The 24403-nt window shown below is 39.3% G+C and overlaps 1 protein-coding gene across 10 annotated transcripts in view; it reads left to right on the forward strand.

Annotated features, from left to right (window-relative positions):
* The window catches only part of PTPRM (protein tyrosine phosphatase receptor type M), a 481575-nt gene that overhangs the window by 178145 nt on the left and 279027 nt on the right, over window positions 1-24403 (forward strand). For all 10 annotated transcript variants that reach the window (XM_027802895.2, XM_027802897.2, XM_027802902.2 and 7 more), the window contains exons 6-7: window positions 9578-9752; window positions 21979-22272. In XM_027802895.2, coding sequence (XP_027658696.1) covers window positions 9578-9752; window positions 21979-22272 — 469 coding nt within the window. The remainder of the gene's footprint in view (window positions 1-9577; window positions 9753-21978; window positions 22273-24403) is intronic.

Consider the following 24403-nt stretch of genomic DNA (forward strand, 5'->3'; position numbering starts at 1 on the left):
TTTAACTGTCCTATTAGGTACTTGGATAGAAAAGGCAGACAAATGCCTGTACTGGATCACTTTGCATTGTGTATATGGATGAGAATTATGCTAACGGTGTTTACTTTCTCGTATTCTCCTCATCACTCTGCTCCTTCCCAGCCTGTCCATAAGCCTGGCATCTGCAGAATTTCAAGCCAGAGTATTTAAAATCCTATATATGTTCTCTTAATTTTTTTTTAGCAAGGTGTTCTTCCTAACTCTTGGAATTTTTAATACAAAAAGGATGATGAGAAGCATTTAGTTTGCATATTTCAAAGAAATAAGATACAGCATTAGATTAAATGACTTTACAAGTAGGGCTATGAGTTCAGCAAAATGCTTAGCAGATACATGGATCATTGCCATAATTTCTGGCTAAAGTATAAATCTCTCTGTTAGAGAAGTGCAGTTTTCTCCAGACATTTCTGAGGATGTAGTTCCCTACAAGTCATTTTGTTTTGTATTGTATTGTGTGCTATTAAAGATGAATGGAAAGAAGATTTGGACTTTTTACATAGTTTGTGAGCACTTACAAATTCTTAGAAAATGTAAACTCTTCTCAATTGCTCTGGAATTTAATGTGAAAATAAAAAATAGATTGAGCAGGGTTTGGGGTTTTTTTTCTTGTAAACTCTCCATGTAATAATAACAGATTTGCTCCTGTCAGAACGATATGAAAATATTTCAGTATGTAAGTACAGAGTAACTGCTTTGGGTAAATTACACTGAGTTTAACGACTGCAGAAAATGCAATAATGTCTTTATTTACTTTCTGTATGTTTATTTATATCTTCAAATAGATGTCATTGCTTGATATTTGATAATATGACTATTCAATATGGAACTTGAGTAACATTTTATATTACCTGGCAGCTCCAGGTATCATAATAAACAGAGATTTATGGAGAGCAATGTGATTTGAAGAAAAGGCTCAGTTATCAAACATTAAAATATCAAAAGCTGAAATCTTTCTTGAAAGGTAAAATAATAACATTTTGCTTGAATGCAAATTAGTTACACATGCCGAGTGTAATTCTGGCTCATAGCAGAATAATTCTAAACAGGACAATAATCTTTTTCCAGCATGGCCTCATTACTTGAATGAAATACACTTGTTAACTTACACAGATGGAATAAATAGAGGATAATCACAGGATTTGTGGTGGTTCTAATCTAGACTGACAAACAGTTGTCTTGGTTATGAAAGCATTTCTAGAAATTCAGAGGTAGAGCCAACTGTCTTAATTATTGGAATGATATGAACTCTGTAAAGCAATTTTGTTGAGGTATTAATTACTATTTGATTTAATTTCATACATATTTTAAACAAAATTACTTCTGGCACTGCTGATGTTATTTGAGATCCCGCTGGTATGACTTTAATCATAATTTTATAAATGCGCATATTTAAATGTAGAATAATGCAAACTCTTTATTTTATTAAATGTATGAAGAGCTGCTTAATCTACCTGTATGGACAGAGGGTGACTGACTGATGTTTCCTTTTAAGTCTCTTCTGGCAAAATTGTTGAAACATTCCTTGAGAGCGATTAATGCAGTGGTACTGCTGGATATAATATCCCAGAACTTCAATCCCTTTGAATTACTGCAGCATTTTTGTTAAAAAGTATTTCTGAAAGGTTTAATATATATCTTGTTGCTGCTAAATTGCTGTTCATTTAGAAGACTTAGAGTTCGTTCATTGCCTAAAAGAGACTGTAAGTCTAATTTAAATAACCATCAACCTATTTCTTTTCATTCTAGCTTGCCTAAAATGAAAAAATAATGTGCATTTTAAAGTGCTTTAAGCGGTCTTTGTATGCATGTGATATGCTGGTACTAGGTATATGGATTTTCAAGATGTGTATATCCTGAAGTTAAATGAAGAATATGTTTTATATCCCCATATATTAAATATTAAATACAATATCACTTAATAGATAATTTATTCTTATATGTGATTTGCCAGTAATGTATTTTCATTAGTTGGCTTAAATAGCATTTTGAAATATGTATATTTATGTTTTTTAAAAGCTTTCTCTGAGCATTTGAAAATGTATGGGTTGCTCTGTGGCCAATGGACTCTGTTATTTTCATTTTTGGATCTCAACATCTTGCAGTCAATTTGTGGTCAAATTTTTTTTGCTCTAAGAAGGTTAGATAGCATTGCCCAGGGGACATGGCCTTTGTAGTCCAAGCAGGTCTGGCATTAAATGATTGCAACAGTTTCCTCTTTCCAAAGAATGGAGTGTCCTGTTCGCCCAGTTCTGAGTCCCGGAGGCAGGAAGAGCTAGTAAACTTAATCTGCAGTAAAGCCTCAGTCTTCCACACGGCAAGGCATGGCTAAAGTAAAATAATAAAAAGAACAATATTTATCTTTCAATTGTTTTTAAAACAAATAAACCGTACTCAGAAAACAGAAGGATGCTACAAATTTGCTCCAACAACCTGTTTTAATGGGGTTTAATATAGAGTTCCATAGTGTTGCATTGTAAATTGTCAATTTTGTATTTTTCTGGAATGGGATTAATAAATCACAGACTTGTGAATTTTTGTTTAATTTCCAATAAGATATGAGATATTTGTGAAGACTCAGGTTTCCACATAAAAAGTGGGAGTTTGCAAGACCTATTGGTAAGTTTCAGAATATATCTTTAAAAAAGTGTGATTAATGTTTTAATGACTATAATTAGTAAAGCAATGGATTGTAAGTGATCTCTTATTTGTGGGACTTAAGAATGTCATCAGTGAGTGTTAAAAACTTATTTTTGTGAATGCTACTAAGAATAATGTCATTAAAAAGTTGTGGTGGGATGTATTAATATGTTCAATAAATGAATGTTCATTTGATATAATTAATTTCATTCTAGCTGTTCTAAATGAAACAGCTATTGAGAATCAGCACTGAGAGCTTATCATTTATCATAAAATGTGCTTAAAGGGTCCTGTTAAATATTGAAAAGAAAATATTATTGACATTCTCCTCCAGATTTCAGGTAGTTAACTAAAAGTGACCAGTGTCACACCTGTGCAGCTTCCTGAAGACACTGTGCAGTAAGTCAGGGAGAACAAAATGTGAATAAAGGAAGCAAAGCTGGCCATGTGGGTACAGTTAAAACAGAAGCCATTCTATATTTATATATCAAATTATAAATAGTGTTTTTTTCAGATTAAAAATAGTCTTTTGCCATTTGTCCATTGCTGAAATAAGAATCTGGGAGAGGTTGTAGGTGTAGACTTTTTTCTTTTTTACTCTGCAGCCTTTTAAACTCTCTTCTGCAATACCTGTGGATTGAACTTTTATAAATGAATTCATTACCTTCATTACCATTCCTTTATGCTCAGGTTTAAATCAATTAGGTAGCTCTCCTACTCATTTGCTGTCATCCCAGAAGAGAGGGAAGACTTGCTCTCTTGAGCTGTATTTTTTCTTGTGGAAAGTGAAGCAATTATGTTTCTTAATCTTTGTCTGCTCCAGACATTATGTTTTCCTTGAAAATATTTTTTCTCAAAGAGACTAAAGAAAAAAAATCTTTTTTTATCTCCTTTGAATTCTAGTAGGAAATGTCATGCCAGTGATTTCTGTGGGACTATTTGAGTTCTAACATATAATTAGACACTCTGTACTTTGCCCCTGTAAGTTTGTAATGTTTAAAAGAAGTCAGTCAAGATAATCTTTGTTAATAGTAATCTCACCTAAATTTCACATGTGTGTTAATAATAACAAACGCTTTTTATTCTCGAGTTCCTTCATGAATTTTGAAGCCACTATTAATAACCTGTTTCACAGGTGGATTTTGGTGGGGGGCAAAAATGCTCAAATCTTTTGTAAGGCCAAGCTGAATTATATTTAAGACTCATGTAAATTGTTCATTTGAGCAAAATTATGTGTGTTTCCGAATTGTGATTTAGCTTCTCCCTATTTCAGTCAAAATTATTGACATGTGACTGGATATTATGTGATGCATGGCCATAATAAGTCAATTATTTGATCAAACTAAGATTTCCTGTTGTAGAACAGGAGTTAAAACATTTGCAATAAGGGGAAATTAGTGTGTTCAGGAATCAGAAGAAGGTGAAAAAGACTATGGGACCACAGTGAAATGAAAATTTATGATAAATGCTGCAATGCATTGATCACTTCCAATTTTCATTCTACTTATGCACAAAAAAGATGGGAAATGTGTCCTGTTGGGCTGAATCATAGAATCATTTAGGTTAGAAAAGACCTTTATGATCATCAAGTCCAACTGTTAACCCAGGACTGCCAAGTCCACATCTACTTGTCATCTAAATACCTCCAGGGATGGTGACTCCACCACTTCCCTGGGCAGCCTGTTCCAATGCTTCACCACCCTTTCAGTGAAGAAATTTTCCCTAATATCTGATCTAAAGCTCCCCTGGCACAACTTGAGGTCATTTCCTCATGTCCTATCACTTGTTACTTGGGAGAAGAGATGGGCACTCACCTTGCCACAGCCTCCTCTCAGGTAGTTGTAGGGAGTGATAAGGTTCCCCCCTGAGCCTCCTTTTCTCCAGACCAAACAACCCCAGGTTCCTCAGCTGCTCCTCATAAAATGTGTGCTCTAGACATTTAACCAGCTTCATTGCCCATCTCTGAACAGAGTCCAGCACCTCGATATCCTTCGTGTAGTGACGGGCCCAAAACCGCACACAGTATTCAAGGTGCCGCTTCACAAGTGCCCCGTACAGGGGGACAGTCACTGCCTTAGTCCTGCTGGCCACGCTGCTTCTGATACAAGCCAGGATGCTGCTGGCCTTCTTGGCCCCCTGGGCACACTGCTGGCTCATGTCCAGCTGGCTGGTGACCAGCACCCCCAGGTCCTTTTCCATCAGGCAGCTTTTCAGCCGCTCTTCCCCAAGTCTGCGATGTTGCGTGGGTTTGCTGCAGCTGCAGGACCCAGCATTTCTCCTTGTTGCACCTCATACAACTGGCCTCGGCCCATCGGTCCAGCCTGTCCAGATCCCTCTGCAGAGCCTGCCTGCCCTCAGGCAGATCAACACTCCCACCCACCTTGGTGTCATCTGCAGACTTACTGAGAGTGCACTCAATCCCTTTGTGCAGATTGTTGATAAAGATATTAAACATACCTGGCCCCTCAGTACTGAGCCCTGGGGAACACCACTTCTGATCAGCTGCCAACTGGATTTCGCTCCATTCATCACAACTCTTTGGACCCAGCCAGCTAGCCAGTTTTTCACCCAGCAAAGCATATACCTGTCCAAGCTAAGAGTGGTCAGTTTTTCCAGGAGAATGCTGTGGGGAAACAGTGTTCCTCTAAAGGATAGAGATTCTCCTTAGTCTTGCTTTTGTTGGTAATGTACTTAATAGAAGCATTTTTTGTTGTCTTACAGCAAGAGCCAGATTAAGATCTAGTTGGGCTTTGTCCCTTCTAGTTTTCTCCCTGTAAAATATCACAGCATCCTTGTAGTCCTCCTGAGTTGCCTGCTCCTCCTTCTAAAGGTCATGAATTCTCTATGTTTTTTCCTGAGTTCCAGTCAAAGCTCTCTTTTCAGCCAGGCTGTCTTTCCCACCAGCTTGTCTTTCAGAACATGGGAACGGCCTGCTCCTGCACCTTTAAGATTTCCTTCTTGAAGAATGTCCAACCTTCCTTGGCCCCTTGGCCCTTCAGAACTATCTCCCAAGGGACTTTGTCAACCAGGCTCCTAAACAGTACAAAGCTGGCCCTCTGGAGGTCCAGTGTAGCAACTCTGCTGAGCCCCCTCCTTACTTCTCCGAGAACTGAAACTCTTATCATTTCATGATTGCTATGCCCAAGACAGCCTCCAACCTCAGTCCTTCTCTGTTCACAAACAACAGGTCCAGTGGGTGCCTTCCCCAGTTGGCTCACTCAGTAGCTGTGTCAGGAAGGTATCTTCCACACATCCAAGAAGCTCCTGGACTGTTTCCTCTTCGCTGTAATGTATTTTCAGCAGACATCTGGTATGTTGAAGTCCCCCATGAGAACAAGGGCTAGCAATCATGAGACTTCTAGCTGCTTATAGAATATTTCATCTGCCTCTTCATCCTAGCTGGGTGCTCTGTAACAGACTGTCACCACGGTATCTGCCTTGTTGACTCTCCCACTTCTTGCTCATAAGCACTCAACCCTAACATCACCGTCATTAAGCTCTTGACAATCAAAATACTCCCTAACATACAGGGCTACCCCACCACCTCTCCTTCCTTGCCTACCCCTTCTGAAGAGTTTATAGCCATCCATTGCAGCACTCCAGTCATGTGAGTCATCCCACCATGTTTCTCTGATGGCAGCTATGTCATAGTTTTCCTGCTTCTAGCTCCTCCTGATTGTTGCCTATGCTGCACATATTGATTTTGATGCACTTCAGTTGGGCTATTGCTCCCGCCAACTTTCTGCGGGGAGAAGCCCTTAAATCCTATGTGTCCATTCTCAAGTGCTTCTTTGGTTTCTGACACATCAATCAACCTTGTGTCTTTCCTGCCACATGGATGTCCAATCCCCTACCTCTATTGAGAGGGCAGACCGAAGGACCTTGCTAGCACACTGGGTGTGCTGCCCCCAGGCTTATCTCTAGCGAGCCTGGTTTTATCCCTTTCCCCCTTCCAATCTAGTTTGAAGCTCTTTCAGTGAGCCCTGCTAACCACTGTGCAAAGATCTTTTTCCCTCTTTGAGACAGGTGTACCCCATCTGTTGCCAGCATGTCTGGTGTCATATAAACCAACCCATGATCAAAACCCACAAAGTTCTGCCAGTAACACCAGGCTCGGAGCCAGGTATTGATCTGCTGGCTCTTCCTGCTTCTTCCCTCATCCTTCCTCGTGACTGGTGGGATAGTGAAGAACACTGCTTGTGTTCCTAATCCCTTAACCGGTTGTCCCAAGGCTATGAAGCCTCTCTTGACTGCCCTCAGACTTCTTTTTGCAACTTCAGCTGCTTCATTGGAGCAGTTCCCTTCATGGACTGCTGGCAGTTTATATGACAACCCAGGCTGTGTTGTTCAGGATTTCTACCAGCCACTCGGAGGTCTGAGGGGCCAGGCCTGGTAGGACACAACCCTCTGTGCAGGGCCAGCGGGGAGTGTGCGTGCATCACACCTTCCCATGGTCTCCTGTCCACACAGGCTACAGATTAAGGCAGAAATTATACTGCCTTGGGCATTGCCTGGTCCTTTCCCTTCACCTCTTTCTCCCTTTAACAGTGTCCTGTAGCCTTTGTTGGGTGGGAACAGCAAGAAATAATTCTTAAAATATTTACACAGTTCTTCAATTATGTTATAACTCTTCAGAGTCCTGGTAGACTCTGGATGCCGGTACCCTGCAGGGAAGGGTGGACGTACCATGCAGGCAGGAGTACAGAGGGGCTTGTTCACACTCTAAATGAGCTGAGCTAGTTTAGGTACTACAATTAATCAGTGTGTGGCAGTGTGTTGCTCCTTAGAGAATAACTTACCCTGTTTCTCAGCAGGATAAAATAGCCTGTGTAAAGCTTCCTGATGTTGCGAACTAGAAAAAAGGAAAATCTAGCATTGGTGAATGTAGTGTAAGCATGTTACTTGGTTATGCACAGAGTCCTTAAAGAGTATGGAAGCTTCAGAAACATACTTTAAAATGATGTGTTTTGTCAGCAGCTCTGATAATTAATTAAGATTAATCAGTTATCATTTTAGGTAAAAGACAATGTTGCTTTTAAAAAATATTCATTCTCCAAAACCATAATTAACCTGCTCTGCTTGCTCCCTGCTAATTGCAGCCATTCTTGCTAGAATGATGTTACAGTGGCAAAACCAGTAGAAGTGGTAGTTTTGAAAAAGTAGTTTGAAATGTTTCTTTCTAAGTTTTGGGTTTTGTAACTGCCATGCCACGTCAGAGAAGCCAGTTTATCAGAAGCTCAGAGTTCTAGGATTTTTAAGGACCTGGCAATTATCTGAAGTAATTCTTAAGTAATAATTTAAGACTGAGTAATTTTTAAGGTATGATAGTATTCCTCTTTGGCCATCTTACAAGCATTTAATTTTTCTCTTAAATAAGCTGTGCATCACCCACGTGTATTTCTGAAGAGGAAATAACTCTACCTTACTGTCCATGAGAATTAGTGTTTACTGTTAATTAAGCTGCTTCTTTGGCATTAATAGCATAATTAACTTTGACTTGGTTTTGTGATTTATGGATGAATTTAATTTTATGTGGCTCTTATTTGAAACTATTTGGTTACAACTGGTATTTTAAGGATAGTTTTGATACAGTGGCAAGTAAAGTCCATAACAAAATGAGGTATTTCCTATACAGGTCTTAAATTCTGCTGGACAAACGACAAACTCTAGGGCAGAAAAACACATCACCAGCTGTATTGATGGTTTATAGAAGATCGGTAGTGCAGGACCCTTGCCATGCTTGAAGCTCCTGAAGTCAGAAAGATCTACTAAAAATAACCGGTGTCATTACATAGCATCAGACTGTTCATATGCTTTCCTGGAAAGAGTGTCTTTTGAGAGGTGCCAGTTGGGGGTCTCCAGTTACTCTTGGTGTTTTGATAATGTAGCCTTCAGTTTGTTGAAATATGTATTTGTGTGAAAAGTGTGCCTTTCTTGTGTGCTTGTTTGAGTAAATGTTGTCACTATATTTTGTATGGGTTTTTTTTCAGCCGCCTCTAGCAATTCAATGATTATACATTTTCTGAGGGGTTTTGAGTGTTCACAGTGCACATATCCTATTTCATAGGCAGGTGAAGCACAAGTTCTGATGAGGATCTGAGACCCAATTCTCTCTGTCCTCATCTTTATGTCAGAGGACATGGCAAGATGTCATTTCTGCCCTCTTCTGTCTGCTACCTTTCCTTTTTCACTCCTGCAGCCATGCACTGGATCACGAGGGAGCAGGCCAGTAGCATGGGATTTATGCTGGGCCCTGTGCTCCTCTGCTGTTACGTAGCTCATTTTCTTGTGCTGTGCATGCAATATGTTGAATTGAGGATGAGACACTGCACTGAAGTAGAAACTGCCCAGTTCCCAGTATCATGCTGAGTAAGTGAAAGTTGGAGACATCTTCAGCCTTGTTGGTCATATGCCTGGTAAATCTGTGCCTAGTCTCTTCCACCTGCGTGGCTGATAACGTCATGTGTAGGTGCTGCTGCATGAAAACCATCCACTGACATTTCTGTGCAAGCTGTGCAAGATGCAAGAGGGGAAGAGAAAGCAGAGACCGAGTATGCTGGGTTTCATGTTTCTTTAAAAGAAATGATGTTAAATATTTGTATAAAGTAAGCCAAGCAAGTAAATGTTACATTGCTCTTAAATCTTTCTATTAGTTAATCTATAAAGAGTTGAAAGCAGCTGTTCAGATCAGCGGTCGCATACTGATGATGAATGGTTGTAACTCACATGGGAAGGCAGTAAAGTCTCACACAGCGTAAACATCTGTAAAAGTAACATACAGACTTCTGCTTTTATCTTGCCTCCCCTCTTGGGGAACTTGAGAGAAATAAAATAGGTTGTCAGTACTTTTTTTTTTTTTAATATGACTAACAATATTCTTTATTTTTGTTTCTCCACCTAGGGTATTTATGTAAGGGATGCACCTTTGAAGGACATAAAAGTGTTCAACTTCCGCCGATTTGTAGCTCTTTTTAGTGTGGTAAATGCTACGAAGCGGGACGCTGGCAACTATCGCTGCATGATCCGGACAGAAGGAGGAGTTGGTGTATCAAACTATGCAGAACTGATAGTCAAAGGTATTTAACAATAAAAATAAGTATTTGCATGCTCAGTGTATGGAATAAGGATACTGCTAATTCAGTAAGAATGTTACCCATAGCCTGTTAAAGTCAATAAGAGGTTCAGTAAATAGACTCTATTTATGTAAATCTTAACAGTCTATCCAGCTGTAACAAGGCTAGGGCTAATTAACTAGTTACTTGTTGATTGTTGTTTTAAATATTTCTCCAAAAAGGTACTGTTTAGAACTATATGTCTTTACAAGATTTTTTGAAAAAGATGAACATATACTGGCTATTTACCTCCTTTGTGGAGATTGCATTCTAAAAATATATTTACTGCAAAATATGAAAGACTTACATTACAACAAACATAAAATACACATATTCCAACACATGGAGGGATGTTTCTAAAAATAGCAGGAAATACATGTAAATAGAACGCATACAGGTCTGTCCATCCTAAATAAAAAAACTCAGCTAAAACAATTTTTTAATATTCATGGCTTTTATATTTCATTTTGATTGCTTCTTACTTTTATACTAGTATTTTGGACGAACAAAATTTTATTTTTGTTTTGTCAGAGACAAAACCATATTCTTTAGCATCTAAGTTGTGGAGCCACAGAATTGTGCAATGTATCTTTCCTTTCTGGTCCAAGAAACAAGTGAGATGAAGGGCTAAAAGCTCTTTTTCTCTTCTTTCTGAAATAAATTTGATCCAAGTTTGCAAGGAGTGAATGACTGCCCTAAAACTAAATCCACCACAGGTGTGGGATTTTCCGCTGAGAATTAGGAAGGACACAGTTGCATCTATTATGCAACCTCTGATTTTAGAAACAGTATCCTTTGTTGGATAATACTTTTTTTCTTTTGAGGGTAGCATTTGGATTATCAGAGATTATTTAGTTTTAGATGTTCTAATGGAATTAAAGAAATTTATAGGCTAAGGAGTAACAGAGCAAGAAATTAATTTTGTGTCATACTTTCTTGTCACTCTGCTTTCCAAATTCTGCTCTAGGTTTTATCTTTTGGGTTAAGATACAAATTAACATTTCTTATGATTTAGTAATCTAATTAAAGAATCAGTTCCTATTCCAGTATAAGAGCTTGCAGAGTTCTACTTGCAGACAGCAAACTGGATAAGGGGCTTTGTTATTAGTTGATCTGGGATTTACCCTTTTCTTTCTCCTAACTTTTCAATTATTTTGCATATTTATAAACCTGTATGAGATTTGTCAGAACTTCTTGAAGACACAATCCTGTTGCTAAAGGCAACTTATATGTAGGACAATAAGAAAGATGTAGGATAACTGTTACATCTGAAAATGTACCATGGATCTTGTTTCTGAAGTCAATATAGAAAGCATGTGTATGAGAAGCTAGCAGTAAAGGTGTATTGGGTTTGCAGGGCAAGTTTTGGTAGCAGGAGGACTACTGTGGTGGCTGCTGTGAGCGGCTGTGAGAAGCTTCCCCATGTTCGATGGAGCCAGTGCCAGCTGGCTCCAAGATGGACCCACCGCTGGCCAAGGCTGAGCCCAAGAGTGATGGTGGTAGCACCTCTGGGGTAACACATTTAAGAAGGGGGGAAAGTTACTGTGCAACAGCACTTGCAGCTGGAGAGTGGAGTGAGACTATGTGAGAGGCAGAGCCCCGCAGCCCCCAGGTCAGTGCAGGAGGGGCAGGGGGGCTCCAGGTGCCGGAGCAGAGATTCCCCTGCAGCCCGTGGTGAAGCCCACGGTGGGGCAGGCTGTGCCCCTCAGCCCGTGGGGGTCCGTGGTGGAGCAGATCCCCACCTGCAGCCCGTGGGGGTCCGTGGTGGAGCAGATCCCCACCTGCAGCCCGTGGAGGACCCCACGCCGGAGCAGGTGGGTGCCCAAAGGAGGCTGCGACCCCGCGAGGACCCAGGCTGGGGCAGGGTCCTGGCAGGGCCTGTGACCCCGCGGGGAGAGGAGCCCAGGCTGGGGCAGGGTCCTGGCAGCGCCTGTGACCCCGCGGGGACAGGAGCCCAGGCTGGGGCAGGGTCCTGGCAGCGCCTGTGACCCCGCGGGGAGAGGAGCCCAGGCTGGGGCAGGGTCCTGGCAGCGCCTGTGACCCCGCGGGGACCCAGGCTGGGGCAGGCTGTGGAGAACTGCAGCCCGTGGGCAGGGCTGACACCGGAGCAGCTGATGGAGGACTGTCTCCCGCGGGAGGGACCCCAGGCTGGAGCAGGGCAGTGTGAGGAGCCTCCCCCTGCGAGGCAGGAGCGGCAGAGACAGCGTGTGATGGACTGACCGCAGCCCCCGCTCCCGTCCCCCTGCACTGCTGGGCGGGGGGGACGACAGAAAATTGTTGAAGTTGAGCCTGGGAAGGTGTGGGGGTTTTTTAAGATTTGGTCTTACTTTTCATTATCCTACTCTGATTTGACTGGTAATAAATTAAACTAATTTCCCCAAGTTCAGTCTGTTTTGCCTGTGACAGTGTATCAGTGAGTGATGTCCCTGTCCTTTTCTCATCACATGAGCTTTTCATCATATATTCTCCCCTGTCCAGTTGAGGAGGGCAGTGATAACGCAGCTTTGGCGAGCACCTGGCATCCAGCCAGGGTTAAGCCATGACAGAAAGAAGAGTTTGAAGGAGAGGAGGCTCAGTGGCATAAATAAGGAATCAGGACAAAATACTAAAGCAAAGCAAAAGTTCTGGGGAAAAAATGATGAGACAAAGTGAGGACAATAGAGTTTACGTTGAGAAGAGATACAGGAATGTTAGCAGTTAAGCTGTAGATAGGATGTGGGTTTTTTTGAATTAAATAAAAATTGAAGGGGATATTTAAGAAGAAAATAAGGAGTGGAATAATGAAGAGGTGATATGGTTAGAGCAGTGTGAACAGGTGTTGATTGGAGAAGAAAAAACTCAGGCTATAGGTTAGCCTGGGGAATAATAGGTCACCAGTAGAAGATACAAGAAAGCCACAATGAAGAAGAAACTTTTTTCCAAATGGAAGAATATGGTTTTAGTGAATGTGTTTTAGAGAATATGGAGAGAAACATGACAAGACAAGGAGAAGGAAGTTGCAAATAACCAGTGTATGAAGATAAGACAAAACAAATTGTGGTGTGAAAGCTTAGATGAGCTACTAGAATGGACAGATGAAGAAATAAACAGAGTGGGTGAGATGAGAGTGTCGTTATGGAAATGTGGAAAAATTGAGGTTATTTCAGTCCAAGAATGAAAACAAAATAAAAGAGGTGGCTAAAAATGTAAATATAAGTCAGCAAAAAAAAAGAAAGTGTGGGCTGTGAATCCCAATAGGAATGAAGAAACATCTTTCAGACCTAACATCAGTGAAAATGAAGAATGGAGACTGCCTGAAGGAGGCAGGTGGAAAATTTACTGCCTCAGTGACAGGAGGTACAGGAAGCTGAGTAAGTTAGATTCTTTTCAGTTTCTCAGATTTAGGGTGTTTTAATTTATTAGGGCTCCTTTTGTGGTGCAGTAGATAAAATTATGAAGCGTATCGTTAAAGCATTTGTGCTTGTGGAGGTTCTTTCAGAAAATTTGCACTAGGCACTGTGAGCAAGTGGATAGCCTTTGGGTGTAATCCCATTAACTACTTGTAGAGCGGCAAAGTAATTATGGTAATCCCCCTTGCCTGTATTGGAGCTTTTATGAGACCACCTGCAGGTCATTCCTTCTGACCTAAAAAGACCCATTTTAAACATTGTGCTGTAAAAACCTTTAGATGGCTATGCTGAAATAGCAGCATTAGGGCCTAATTAGTAAATACCCTTTCTTATTGATGACCTATAATTAAGAAATTGTATTTACTATTTTTTTCAGCAGCTTGTCTGCAATGTTAGCAGAATTCAAAGATAATGGAGTGAGTGATTTCAATGCAGATATATCTTTTTTAATCCATCACCATCAATAAATCATGAAAAATGTACATTTACCCATATTGTATATAATGCTTAGTATACTTGGGAATTACTGATGGTTTAATAATAGTATGTGTAGAAACAGTGGTGTAATTACTCCCCACTCTTTGTTGCAAACAATGAATCTAATTCTTTTTTAATTTACACTGGTGTAACCAAGCTGACTTAAGAGGAATTTCCCTAGAATTACACTGCTAGGATGACAGGGGAGTCAAACTTTATGTTTGTAAGTTAAAGAGCATCAGTTCTTCACATTTATCTCTCTCTGTTTCATTGTGGTTACTGAACTTGTAACTCAAGTTGCAAGTAAGTAAATGCTGCACTGGAGTTGGGATATTTTCAAAGTATCTTGGCTTTTAAGTTGGGATGTTTGCACAGTGTAGTGAGTTACAGCTGTGTACAACACCCATTCTACTTCACTGTAGACATAGTTTCACTAAATAGGAACTTACTCTAAATAAATTCCAGTTACCTATGTATACCTCTGTAAGGTTTGTAGTGCTGCTGTAGTGTGATGCTGTGTTGCACTGCAAACCAGGTACTAGAACTTTTGAAATTGGCACAAGGGCTGCTAGTATCAGATGCTGCAAACCAAACCTGAAAACACAAAGGAATAGAAATGAAATCTTGAAGATGAGAGATATGTAAGAAACTGCCAAATGTTTGGGGTTTTTTCTTGCTTCTTTTCTTTACCTGAGCAGAAACTGCCAAATGTTCTTCTCTCTCTTCCCCCGCCCCCTCCCCCCCCTTTCTTTTTTTACCTGAGCAGATATGGTTATAACAAGGTTTAATCTGTATGGGGGAGGAAGCAATTAAAAAGCTGTCAGTTAATCCCATGTTATCTTATTAAAGAATTGTAAACATTGATATTGTCTAACTAATGAGCAAAAAGCCTGCCAGTGAACAATTAGTCTCTCCTTAAACGAGAATGAGAAAAGGGATTTATTTTTTTTTTAAATTCATTTGTGTCATCTTATATGTCTTTTAGAGGAAGGTGAAATAAAGTATTGATTGCTCTATTTAAACAAATCCCGAAGGGGAGGTTTTCAATTTACCTGAGTGTTTGTTCTGATAGGAAAGGCTGAAAAGACGGTGCTTTGTCATTGTGTGTGCTTAAACTACACTGTATCCTCATATAAGTTTGTCAGAGAATTGGATTGAAATGTCACTTTATCTAATGGGAGACATGAAATTGGCCTTGTCAGATCACCCACTTATTGTAAAAAACAGCAGTTCGTATCTAATAGGTGATATAAAAGTAATCAAACATTGAGCAAAAGGAAAATAGTAGGGTGGAATTGATTAAATGTGTTTGGTGAAGTAAATGAGACTTCTACATACAGTCCCTAGGTTGAATCTTTCTAATAGCGGGCAGATACAACACAGATTAGATTTAGGAGAACAGAATGAGCCTGTCTGAGCAGACATCAGATTATTACAATGTTCAGACTGCTTATTGAGTTCAAACAAGGTAAACCTAGGTGTCAAATTGGTTAAAAGGAATTTTGTTAGGTTTTTAAGCAAGGGCATAGAAAGGTAGCCATCTGTAATGCTGGCAGCTTAAATGTCTGAATCTTTCCAAATGAAAGATTTAACACTGGGAACAGAACCAAACCTCTTCTGGACCTCTAGAGCAAAGAATTTATTCTGGAGGGCAAAATCATTCTGAGAAGAAGACACAGTAAGAAAATATTAACTATTGCTTGTCTGTGGTATCAGTTGTTCCCATACATTAAATACATGCAGGTACTTAACATCTGTTTTTTCTCTCTGCCTGCTAACCTTTCATGCTGGATCCATCAGCACAGGCTTTACCCCTTTTTTGCAAACAGTGCTGGTATTAGGACTTATTTTTATGGTTGCCTGACAGTTCCTACCATGAAGGCATGCTTTCAGATGCTCATATTTTGGCAAACTGACTTCAGGCTGATATTTTTCAGTGTGGGGGTGTGCTGCAGCTTGAAGGTTTTGAGAAAACCTCCAGCCAGAATGGTGGAGGTAGTTCAGCCATCTTAGGAAAGCGCTGAGGACTCTCAACTTTAAAGCAGGAACTTTTTTTCAGGAGGGTAATAGTTATGTCAAGAATACTGTTTTTCTCGTCCTGTGAAGATCTGTTTTCAAGTATAGTCAATTTACAAGCTTCTAATTAAAACCCACCAAGACTCTGAGAATTCTCTGAGTTAAATTCTGAAATTTCCCCCAAATTCTAGGTACAGTGAATGGGATTTAAATGCAAGCAGTGCTCTGTGCTCCTCTGGGAGAAGCTGGATCCAGGCACAGGAATCAAAAGCTGTGAGCTTACCTAACCTGTGCTTTACTGTAAAGGCAAAATGGTGAGATGCATGATGTGGTAGCAAGGGTTGCAAGGGCAAGAAGGTGCATGTTCAGATGAGGTTGTTAGTGTTGGGACTGAAAGGCATGGCAATCTGGGAGGTGTTTTGAAATGAGAAGGGAAGCAGGTGAAAATTTGGGACTACATAAGCACTGAAAACTAGGGAGAAAGATGACAAAGAGTAGAAGATAAACTTACATACACACATGCCTATTTGAAAATACGTATGTGTGTATATATTTGTAAGGGATGAGAATGGGGGCTAAGGCCAGTGAAAAAGGGAACTCTGAAAAGAGGAACTGTCTAGTGCAGCAAGGTAGAGGAAAAGCGTGTGCTAGGAAGAAGCATCCGTAGAACAACAGCAGAGTGGAAGGCATAGAGAGGAGCAGGCATAGAGCTTGTAGATACAGGCTAGGGTAAAAAAAGAAACCAACAAACAAACCGAATGTGGAGTGGGAATTTAGTGGTGTTTGGAATGTGGGGATGGTGACTATAGTGTGAGGAGAAAACAAAAACTGAGCAAAGCAGGGCATGGGAGGGGTAGATGGGTTTAGACCACTTAGGTAATCAGGTGAGGATGGAGTGAGAGCAGTGCGAGGTGAAGTACTGCAGTCTTAGAAGAGGGTTGGTGAGTCAGGAGCGGGGAAGTGAGAACAATTGGTTTTGAGAGGAATCGTGTTTGGAGAAGGGAACAGTTTGTGGGTCCTTAGGGATGGGTGGTACTACTGCTACTACAGGGTTTAGCAAGATATCTGCTAATGTCCAGCTAATAAATTGTACCTGCATAGGCTTATCAGTGTATAGTACAAGGACACTTATTTTTCTGTAAAGTTTCAAAATATGTGTAAAACATAACAATGACATTTTCCTAAATGATGAATTTACAAGTAATTTTAAGAACATTAGGATACGGGGTCAAGTGAAGTTTTCATCCTGAACAGTCTCAGTAAAGGAATACTGTAAAATTAGCTAATGTGTTATGCATTATACTGTTTAGAGATATTGTTTAATTCAATTATTACATGCTTTGGCAGGAATTATTTAAAGACTTTTTTGATGAAAATATTGCATGAAGAGCTGTGGTGTTTCAAAATCACTGCGGTGCCTTCTGTTATCAGTGGGGTTACTTGTTGCCCTGCATCCACAACTACATGCTGCAAAATGGCACTGCTCTCCATTGTTTCCAAAGGGACGGAATCATTTGCATGCTGAAAAGAGGAGCACAGTATTTATATTTATAAAAAAACAAAATAGAGAGGAAAGTGGAAGAAAATATTCTTAAAATAAAGCTGTTTAATTGATTTTAAGACTGTAAAATTACAATTATTTGCTTAGATTTGTAATAATTATGATGTTTTTACTGTGGACATAGCATCAGAGATGATTGATACATTATTTTTATCACCTCACCTACTCGTCATGTGCTCAGCGGTATCACCTGAGGATATTGTGGCATTATCTTTCTAACAGTTACTATTTAATTAAAAAAAAAATAGCTTGCAGGATTAATGTTTCTTCCCTGTTCCCTTGCAAATGTAGCATGGCTCCATTCTCCCACACATTCACCTCAAAAGAAAAATTGAAAAGTGTTCCTGTTTGTGTTGAAGTAGGGTTTTTTTCATTTTTCAAGTTAGGTGTTCTAAGCCACAGAAAAGAAATGTCTATTTTTTTGTGTTCTATAACTCACTTAAATCTCAGAGATTTCCATTATCTCCACTGGCATCTCTGTGTGGTGCCTTTTCCCTCCCTATTAAAATTTTAAAACTGGAAAACAGGAAGAAGTTAGGATCTTGTAGAAGACATTTGGAAATTCCGTATAATTTAAAATACAAAACAGTGTAAATAAAGGAGTTACTGTTTCAAATATGTTTCAAATTAATATAAAAGTGCATAAGAATAAATAGGTTATATGCATGTATGACTAGATTTGGTTTTATCCTCTGCATAAGAGAAGGGCTGCTCCTTATCATAAAGGCTTTGTCTTTTTCTCATATTTACTGTAAATTATGCATTTACATAGGATGACATGAGAGCATCTACCTAAAACTTTCTTGTCATCTGCAGACCTCTGGCTCTGTAAGGTGGCCACTATTTTCTTTCCATAAGGGCTTATGCCCATCACCATTTGTCACAGAATTCAAGAAGACATCACCTGTCTGTCCAAAGTCTAAAAAGCATTACATTTGAAATTATGGATAAACTTACCTTCTTCTTTTGAGTTAACATTCTGTTTCAAAACCCTATCTTTAAGGGGTTTCACAGTACTGAATAGCTTTGTTTACTTATTTCAAGGTATCTACAAGGAAGAACTCCTAAGCTAAACCATTGTACTAAATAGCCTATGCTACAAACTTGTTTATGCAATCAGTTGAAAATCCTTCCTTGAATGTACACAGCTGTAAAATCACAGGTCTATTGTACCATTTTCTTAAAGGTATTAATCAGAAAATAATATGCATGGAATTTTTTTGAGACTATCGTAGTGGCCACCAGTAAAACTGCCTCTAGTGGAAGACAGTGCTGCTGCAGTCTGGTATTTACCTAATTAAGTGATTTGAACTCCTCAATATCCTAAAAAAAATAAACAATTTTACTTACAGAAGGAACAAATTAATGTCAGAAGAACAGCTTTCATACTTTAGTCATTAAATTGTCTCATTATATTTGGTAGTACATAGTTTGTATTAAAGTGTCTGCTTAACTCTTGGTCTCATGTTTATGACCAGCCACTTAATAATGAGCATCATATCTGTAATGAAAGGCTCATTTTATGTAACCTTGATCTCTGGTAGGAAGACTACTTTTATTATTAAACTACATTACTAATATTAAACTGCAGTATATGCAGGCTTTGCTGAAATAATGCAGCTTGCATTAACCTTTTCTACTGTGGTCACAAAGGAATGAAAAACATGCCCCAAGGGATAAAAAGACAATAAAATACTGTCTATTTCAAGTACTTGTAGTACTTGGAACGAATTGGTGTAACCACTAACCTTAGTGACCTAACTCCTGAGTTCGCATTTTGAATGGCACTTCAACAGCCTTTAGTAGCATTTGAAACTTGAAAGTAATTAACTGTTCTTTCAGCATGGCTAAGTAAATGCCTTAGGATGCTCTATAAAAGTTCCATTTCATGTCTTGGTTCACAAAACAGCCTAATGATTTAAATTGATGCTAAATCATTTCGAGTCAAGTCAGAACTGTTTCCAGACATGCTATTGCTGTATGAAGCCATAGTTCGTATACTACAGGGACAATAATTACAATAAAACTGCAGTATGTGTCTAACTGGTGACATTGCTTTGCCATATATTGCTACTGACATGTAATAGTGTTTTCCATTCTGATTTGAAAATGTAAACAATGCTTTTTGTTATGTACTGGAATCTATCAAAATATATTAAACTATTTTTATGTCTATCCCAATCAGTAATAATTAGTAGACATCTTTGGAGACATTCTGGATTGTTGCCCATTTTATCATGTTCATGATAGTAATCAATTAGTTTTGTTAAGGTGAAAATATATCTAATACCACTGCCTATGTTTACTATTTTGTGATGTGATATTTTAGCAATTACTAACAGATTGCACAGATTGAAGCTTACGTGCAAGTGTATAGTGCTAATTAGAAACTGTCTGAGGCACAGTAATCTTCGATGTACTTAGTGTTCTGTGAGTTGAGTACTCTTTCTGTACATGAAAAAAGGTAGCATCACATAGGATAATTAACATGTTTGTTAAAACAGCAATTCTACAATTCTACTTTTTCTCAGGAAATACCAATACTTATTTCCAGAGTTCCTTTCTCCCTTATGTTTCATTCTTTTATGTTCTTTAACTCTGACTTTGAAGTCCTTGAGAAAATTGGGAAATGTATAAATTACACTTTTCTTCTGTTTGACTACCTATATCTCAACATGTTAGGAAATGGTTAGCAGAAGAGAATAAATCTCAATCCACAGCTTAGGAAAGGGAGATGTTCTGTGCTCATTATGTAGTCTGTGTAGCCTTAAGAAGGTGGCAATGTTTACTGATAGGTACGTTAAAGAATATTTGATCAAACAGGGCCTTATTACAGTGGCCTGGTTTTATTCTACTTAAATATATTTTAACCAATGGGAAGGTGAATTTTAGACAGATGTGACGCATGAAACAGCAAAGTAATTTCCTGCTTAATCAATAGGGAAAAAATAATTTATTTACCTTTAAAAAGACATGTCTGCAAATTACTTCAGCAGTTTAATTTAAAATAAGATGTCCATCACCTAATAAATAAAAGTGTTTTTAAAATTTTGCTCACTTTTAAAATCTTTACAATGCAGCCTATCAAGAGATTGCACACGTGCTTGCTCAGTGAGAAAGAGTACTGCTTCTGTATGGTTGTTAGTGAAAACAAGCAATTACATGAAATACAGTCAGACTCATAGTAAAGACTCAACAATTCCCCCAGCTCTCATTTAGAAACTCCTTCTATTTAACAGAGATAATAGGACGTGAAAAATCATAGAATGGTTTAGGCTGGAAGGGACCTTAAAGATCATCTAGTTCCAACCCCCCTGCCATGGGCAGGGACACCTTCCAATAGACCAGGTTGCTCAAAATCCAGCCTGGCCTTGAACAAAACGGGGCATCCACAGCTTCTCTGGGCAACCTAGTCCAGTGTCTTGCCACCCTCACAGTAAAGAATTTCTTCCTAATAGCTAACGTAAATCTAGCCCCTTTTAGTTTGTAACTATTAACCCTTCTCCTATCACTACAGGCCCTACTAAAAAGTCTGTCCCTGTCTTTCTTATAAGCCTCCTTTAGGTATTGAAAGGCTGCTATAAGGTCTCCGTGGAGCCTTCTCTTCTCCAGGTTGAACAACCCCAACTCCCTCAGCCTGTCTTCATAGTAGAGGTGCTCCAGCCCTCTGATCATCCTTGTGACCCTCTTCTGGACTCACTCCCACAGGTCCATGCCCTTCTTATGTCGGGGACCCCAGAGCTGAGCACAACACTCCAGGTGGGGTCTCACAAGAGTGGAGTAGAAGGGGAGAATCACCTCCCTTGACCTGCTGGTCACCCTTCTTTTGATGCAGCCCAGGATGCGGTTGGCTTTCTGGGCTGTAAGTATGCATTGCCAGGTCATGTTGAGCTTCTTATCAACCAACATCACCAAGTCCATCTCCTGAGCCCTGTTCTCAATCCATTCTCCACCCAGCCTGTATTTGTGCTTGGGATTGTCCTGACCCAGGTGCAGGACCTTGCACTTGACCTTGTTAACATCATGAGGTTTGCATGGGCCCACTTCTCTAGCCTTCCAGGGTCCCTCTGGATGGCATCCCTTCCCTCCAGCTATCAACTGCACCACACAGCTTGGTGGTGTTGGCAAACTTGCTGTGGGTGCACTCAATCCCACTGTCTGTGTTGCTGACAAAGATATTAAACAGCCCCGGTCCCAGTATGGGCTATATTTAATCTGCCTACACAGAAGTCTGAAAATATCAAGGCTGAGTATTACAGTTCCTGGGAAATAATGGATAAAAAATTCATTTTGTTTTCATGCAGAAATCATTGTTCTGGCTATGTCTAAGGATAGACTACAATATCAATTTCAGCTTAAAAATATTAGTATTGAGTAGGATTTATATCTCCATCCAGTAAGAACTGTCTTTTGATAAGAAAACCTGAGTTCATATTTCTTTTTGTATTGGAAGTTAAAAATTGCCGTGTCATGTTTAGTGAATAGAATGCCAGTTGCACCCATTTTGAAGTTACATGGTATAAACAAAAGCTTCATGTTAAAATCGCCAAGTGCATAAGCAGACGGGTTTGCATATTGCAGTTTATTGGAAACAAGTTGATATGTAGTGAAAATTTCTTCATATCCGTATTTTTATGCAGTCTTCAGCTCTAATATAGTACAAAACCTATTGCTTATTTGAATTTTTTAGAAGTAGAAAAAATGGCGGTATAATCATTGCTACTTTTTGTGACTTATTGTGCTTCAGAGCCACCAGTTCCCATTGCTCCACCTCAGCTGTCCTCAGTCGGTGCAACTTACCTGTGGATACAGTTGAATGCCAATTCTATCAATGGGGATGGACCCATTATTCAAAGGGAAGTTGAGTATCGAACTTCCAGTGGAAGCTGGTATGATATACAGCCTGTGGACTCCACGAGCTATAAGATTGGGCACCTCGATCCTGACACAGAATATGAAATCAGTGTATTACTTACAAGACCAGGTGAAGGAGGAACCGGATCTCCTGGCCCAGCTCTCAAAACAAGAACAAAATGTGCTGGTGAGTACTCAAAGGGATTGGAAAGTTGTAAGCATCTTTCTAGGGTTGAATAAGTATGTTATTTCACTAGCAGTTTTTTACTGCCTACCTTAAATGAGCAGGCTGCAGGAATTAAGAGTGAATGTTTTTAAGTATAAGCTATTAGCATTTGCCAGCTACAGTGACCTTGAAACCAAACTTCAGTGCCGCTGTAGATTGCAGATGAAATCATGCCTGTGCATGCCTTAAAGTGGTCAGTGTAGAGTGCTGTATAAATAAACAGGTATGCATTGGGCTCTCTCTGTTTCATTACACACACACACCCTTGCCAACATATGTTTGGGTTTTAGGTTAGTTAATCTTTTTTTTCTTCTTCTTTTTTTCTTTTTTTTTTTTTTTTTTTTGGCTAGTATCCCAAGCTTGTTAAAGATTTTGTTTGTTTTGGATAAAATTTCTTTTTTTCCTTTTTTCAATGTCAGGTATTTCAAATGTTTGTAAAGTGGAAGGAGATCCTATGTAAGAACAAAAGTATACACTGTTCAGTTTCAGTTAACAGATGAGGTTTAGCAAAGGACTGCTTTCTTGAGTGACTGACAGCATGTCTTTTCATTAAATGAGATAGTGTGATTTGTGGCGCTGTGTAGCAGTCTTGCCTCCTGTTTTGGATATTATAATTTATAGTGCTGACCTTTGACTGTAAAAAGATACAAAGTAAATATATTATACAAAAACAGTTTTACAGTAATTTTCAGAAAGAGTGGCAGTGATATTAATTTGGGATTCAGCTGCTCAGAAAATAATGGAGTATACTGTGACCTGGAATTTTTTTTTTTGTCACTAGTATTTTCCCCCAATATTGTGAATCTTCTTCCTGCTGCCGTGAAGTTGGTGGAAGATGGGCAGAAATGTACCTAGAGGACACAGGACTAAGCAAATTGTATTAGCTTAGTGACCCTAACCTTTTAAGGAATGGCTTGGTATTGTTTGTCTTTTTAACAGCAAAAATTACATACTTCAACAGAAATAATTATGTATTTCCATTGTGTATGAAAAGTAAAAGTAAGTAAAGCTGCTTTTTGTAAAGTCACCTAGCCACGTGTCAGGGGCTGAATGGCATTTCAGTTGAACTTGTTGGTGTGATGTCAAGTACGGAATGAAATATAGTTGCTGTCAGAAGTACAATATTATGTTTTTAAAGACAGAAGCTTATGCAAGTACTAACTCTTTGATATTCTTTTTGCTTTTTTCCTTCCTCTCATTACTGGAAAGAAGTATTTAATGAAATTTATAAAAAAGCAGTACAGCTAAGTTATAATAATAGTAAAGCATTTTTAGTATTTGTAAGATTTTCTTTACTGGGTTAAGATAACTTCAGCTGAGTCAAAAGCAAAGCACAAAAATAAATCTGAGTTCCCTTTACGAGGGTTTCTGGGTCACTATGCCTTTCATAATAATGTAAAATTGTCTGTCTAGACAAGGTAAGTATGTATTTAATATGCAAGTACTTCAGTTATTTTACAATTAAAACAGTTTTTCTCATAGTTTGATCATCTGCTTATATGATTATTTAATGTAACATCGGGTGCTGTATAGGTCAGCCTGTCTGTACTAAAGGGTTAGAGTGTGTGGTGGGTTGATGCCAGCCACACAGCCGCTCACTCTGCCATGGGACAGGGAGAAAACAGAAGGAAGGCAAGAAGACTCATGGACTGAGATCAAGACAGTTTAGTAGGGGAAGCAATAGCTATGCTTACAAGCAGAGTGAAATTTATTCACTGTTTACAATTGGCAGGCAGCTGTTAGATAGCCGCTTCCTGAGAAGCAGGGCCTTGGCACACATAATGGTTACTTGAGAAGACAAACACCAAAACAATGAACATCCCCCCTTCTTTCTCCTTTCCTTGAGCTTTGATTGCTGACTATGACATCATATGGTACGGAATATACCTTTGAAGAGATGAAGTCAGCTGCTCCCACTGTGTCCCCTCCCCGCCTCTTGGTCCACCTCCAGTCTACTCTCTGAGGGGGGGGGAGTGGGAATAAAAGGCAGCCTTGAGGCTGTGCAAGAACTGCTTAGCAGCGTTCAGAGCACTGGTGTGTTAATCAACCTTGTTTTAGTCACAAATACAAAACACAGTATCTTATAGGCTGT

The sequence above is a fragment of the Falco cherrug genome, chromosome 3 (genome assembly GCF_023634085.1).
Source record: "Falco cherrug isolate bFalChe1 chromosome 3, bFalChe1.pri, whole genome shotgun sequence".
Taxonomy (NCBI): domain Eukaryota; kingdom Metazoa; phylum Chordata; class Aves; order Falconiformes; family Falconidae; genus Falco; species Falco cherrug.